The sequence below is a fragment of the Lupinus angustifolius genome, chromosome LG19 (genome assembly GCF_001865875.1).
Source record: "Lupinus angustifolius cultivar Tanjil chromosome LG19, LupAngTanjil_v1.0, whole genome shotgun sequence".
NCBI lineage: Eukaryota > Viridiplantae > Streptophyta > Magnoliopsida > Fabales > Fabaceae > Lupinus > Lupinus angustifolius.
In genome coordinates this window covers 8985859-8989642 of record NC_032027.1, presented here as the reverse complement: position 1 = coordinate 8989642, position 3784 = coordinate 8985859, and the positions used below count along the sequence as shown (strand labels likewise).

Here is a 3784-nt window from a genome sequence, read left to right as displayed (position 1 = left end):
TATATATATTCTGCAAACATTGGTTAAACATTCTTAACAAATTATTTTATCTTCTCTATTTTTTATTCTTTGGCCCTTTACTTGATGGCTTATAGTTAAAGTTGCTAGGGATTGTTTCAATGCATCAACACTATTAAACATGTTGGGTCTGAATTGTGATGTCATAATTATAATTTGAAGTCATATTTTTTATTTGGACTATTATTCTTCAGATATTTTCCATTTTTAATGGCCTCGTGCATGAGACATTATTATTGGGGTTTTGAAAGGTAGTTCAGCCTTACTCTCAGAAATGCGAAGATTTTTTACCCGATTTGAATCCAAGACCTACAAAGTGAGAGGGCATGCAACCTTATCTAGCTAGGATCAACTCTCTTTTTTCACTGTTTTCTTTTTTAATCAAATATGAGCTTTCTGTTGAGGAAGTTCTTTGGCAGGTCTATGGAGCTATATTTCCCTGTTTTAATAGGTGTTACAAACTTTAGCAGTTTTGACTTTTTTTTACAATTACTAGTTTTTAACCATAACTGTTTTCTATTTAAGCCATATGAGAATGACATAACATTGTTCAATTGATTTTGTTAGTTACTTATAATACATTTACTAAATTCACCATTTTGAATTATCTTTTATTAGTTGTCATCGAAAGTTTTGAGCATTATCTTTGGTATATTTTATTCTATATTCTGTAAAAAAAATGATGGAATAAATTATTAGTTAACTAGGTCCTAGATTTTTCTATATGCTTTGGCATATGACTATTTTTTGGTTGATACCAGCACGTTTAAGCTTCAACTTATGATATACATATTAAATTGATCATGTCCTGCATGAGTTATATATTTTAGAATAAAGTTGAGAATTGATCATTATTATCATCAATATATTCAAGTTCTTACTTATCCTTTTATAAAAAGTCAGAAGAGACACGTATATAAATAAAATCCTCTCTAATACTGTAATATATGTAATATGTGGAGGAGATAATTTTATAGGTTTTTCATTTATTTAATTAAGAAAATCTGGATCCTTAAATTTCTTTTAAATACCGAATGTCATAATCTAGATCCAGGACTCTCCAATATTGGAAAGGAGTCCATTACTAAAACCAAAAATATATAATTAGAGAACATGGCCATCACTACTAAGATGTGGATGAGTATGCTACATATTATTTACACTCTAAACCTCTTCTTTTTAAGTATTCATCTACCTTCTAGCAATCATCAACTACATGATTGAGTTTCTGATATAGATTTTCATCCTTATTAACAAAAAGTCATGCCTTCCATGCAAGAACAAGATTTGCATGGAGACAGAATTTCATTCATAGAAAGCTTGCAAAAAGAAAAGCAGATTGTGTTGGATACAGAGGCATTAAGTGAATCTTTTAGTAAAGAAATGTACATTGACATTACTATGCTTCCAATGGTTATGACAACTTCTGCAGGCACCAATTTGCAACCTCCAACACTACAACCTCCAAAGCAAAAATTCTTAGGCTCCAGTTTCCCAAGTTCATCGAACTCGTCGCCTCGGATTGATTTAGATCTTACCTTGAAGAAATCAGAAGGTGAGAGCCTTGAATCACAATGCCATGATTGTATCTTGGCTCTCAAGGATCTGCATATGCTACAAGAAATTCACTTAAGAAAGAGCCAGTCATGTGGTGCAAGAAGATCATGTGTACCTTCAAATGAATTTGATCACTGGTTGGCTATGCTGAATGAATTAGTTGATGAGCATGAAAACAAGAATAATGGTAGAAAACCTGAAACAGAAACTGTTAAAGATCATAGTCCTATGAGTGTGAAACATCATAGAACAACAACACCAGATGATGTTTTTAGGTGCAATTCTCTTTGCTTGTATCTACCAGGGTTTGGTAACAAAGTGAAGCCAAATAAAGCAAAAAAAGAAAAATCACAAAGAGAAACTGCAGTGATATCTAGAACAGTTTCTATGGAAAAATTTGAATGTGGTTCTTGGGCTTCTTCAGCTATGCCAAACTATGAGAGTGAAGGAGAATCCACTAATTCATATTTTGATCTGCCATTGGAATTGATGAGATGCAATAGTATTAATGAAGTATATTCACCAATTAATGAGTCTTTTGTTTTTGAAAAAAACATTAAAGGGATTCTGAAGAATGGTTCTTCTAAACTCAATGCTAGAAAATCTGAATCATCATCTCGCCATGTTCGGTTTTCTCCGCCATCTTCTTCATCATCATGCCCTTCTTCTCCATCTTTCTGCATCAGTCCACGTTTGAGCAAAGCTAGAGAAGATTTTAATGCTTTCTTAGCAGCAGCACAAACTGCATGAATGTAGAGTAAAAATATACTCATACAACTTCATTTGTAGTTGGTTCTGTTTCTTAAAAGTATATGATCAATCCAATGTCTATATATAAAATGTTTTTGCAATTCACCAATTTGTTTTCATGAGAACAATTAGGGTGCTTTGCTAGTGATACAGATCATGTTTTAAATAATAGTTGTGGTTTTGTTTTGAATACTCCCAAAATCTTGACATTTTGAATAACTATAGGCAAATGTGACTAGTGACTACTATGACCACCCAACTAGTTCATGTTTGTAATATGTAGCCGTAGTTCTTAACAAATATTGCTCCTAAGAATCAAACTGTTAAATAATTTTTTTGTGGAGGTGTCAGGGAGGTCTGGGAAACGGTTTTCATAATCACATGATCATCCTAAGCCACAATCACACCCTCCATAACTCATCCACAAAAGACTATTCAAGCTTAGTCTCTCACGTAAATGTTCAGTGCCACGCCGTGGCGCACTACGGCAAAGAATTCCAACCCCACCCCATTTCTGCTCCACTACCCCATGAGTAAGAAAATACATTCTCTTTATTTTAACAATTCCTCTAAATAATAACACGTTCCTTTAATTGAAACCAAATTCAACATTTGAGTAACAAAATTAAACAGTAGTGGGAATATATCAAAGGAACAAGAGGAACTTATAAATCGTATTCATTAATTTGGATAAAACAAATGATAAGATGCTTCCAAAGGTTTGGTGGAAAGCTTTCGGAAAAAAATGTGTTTGAATTATCTATATTTAAGCAATAGAGCATATATATGATAAGTTTAATACCAACGCTAGATTATACAGAGGTTTTAGAAGATTTTTCTATTTGTCATAGAACTGAGGGTCAAAATTGAGCCATTATTTTATATGTACTCACTAAGCATATTTAAGAATTATTATCACAATGCAAGCTTCTTGCATATGATATTATCTTAGTGAATGATTTGAGAGAGGAATTAAATATGAAGTTAGAAATGTGGAAATAAATTATAGAAATATTGTATTTTGTTTAGCGAGATTCCCATCATATCTTGGTTCTAGCCTTATATTGTTAACAACTAATTTTTAGTATACAAAATAAAGAGATATTATTTAAATACACAAAAAATATTTCTTTAGAATTTACAAATTTCATAATCAAATTCTATATACAAAATTACAAATGATCAATTTATCCTAACTAATGTATAATTAATTAATTAAGAGTAAATTACATCAACACTTTTTTGAGTTAATTACACTCATCTCCCCTATATGGGTAATCAGTATAATGTATATATATATATATGTGTGTGTGTGAACACTCAAATTTTGTCCAGCCCAGAAAAAAGCCCAGAATGTTTAAATTGAAAATAATAAAAATATTTTTTAATTTCAGTTAATAAATAATAATTACAATCATGAATGGAGGAAATATAATGAGTAATAATTTTAAATTTTGGG

At 31.1% G+C, this 3784-nt stretch overlaps 1 protein-coding gene across 1 annotated transcript; it reads left to right on the top strand.

Moving 5' to 3' along the window:
* On the top strand, nucleotides 1168-2394 carry LOC109334073. The gene has a single exon (XM_019569649.1). The coding sequence runs from the start codon at nucleotides 1282-1284 to the stop codon at nucleotides 2323-2325; it is 1044 nt and encodes a 347-aa protein (XP_019425194.1). The 5' UTR covers nucleotides 1168-1281; the 3' UTR covers nucleotides 2326-2394.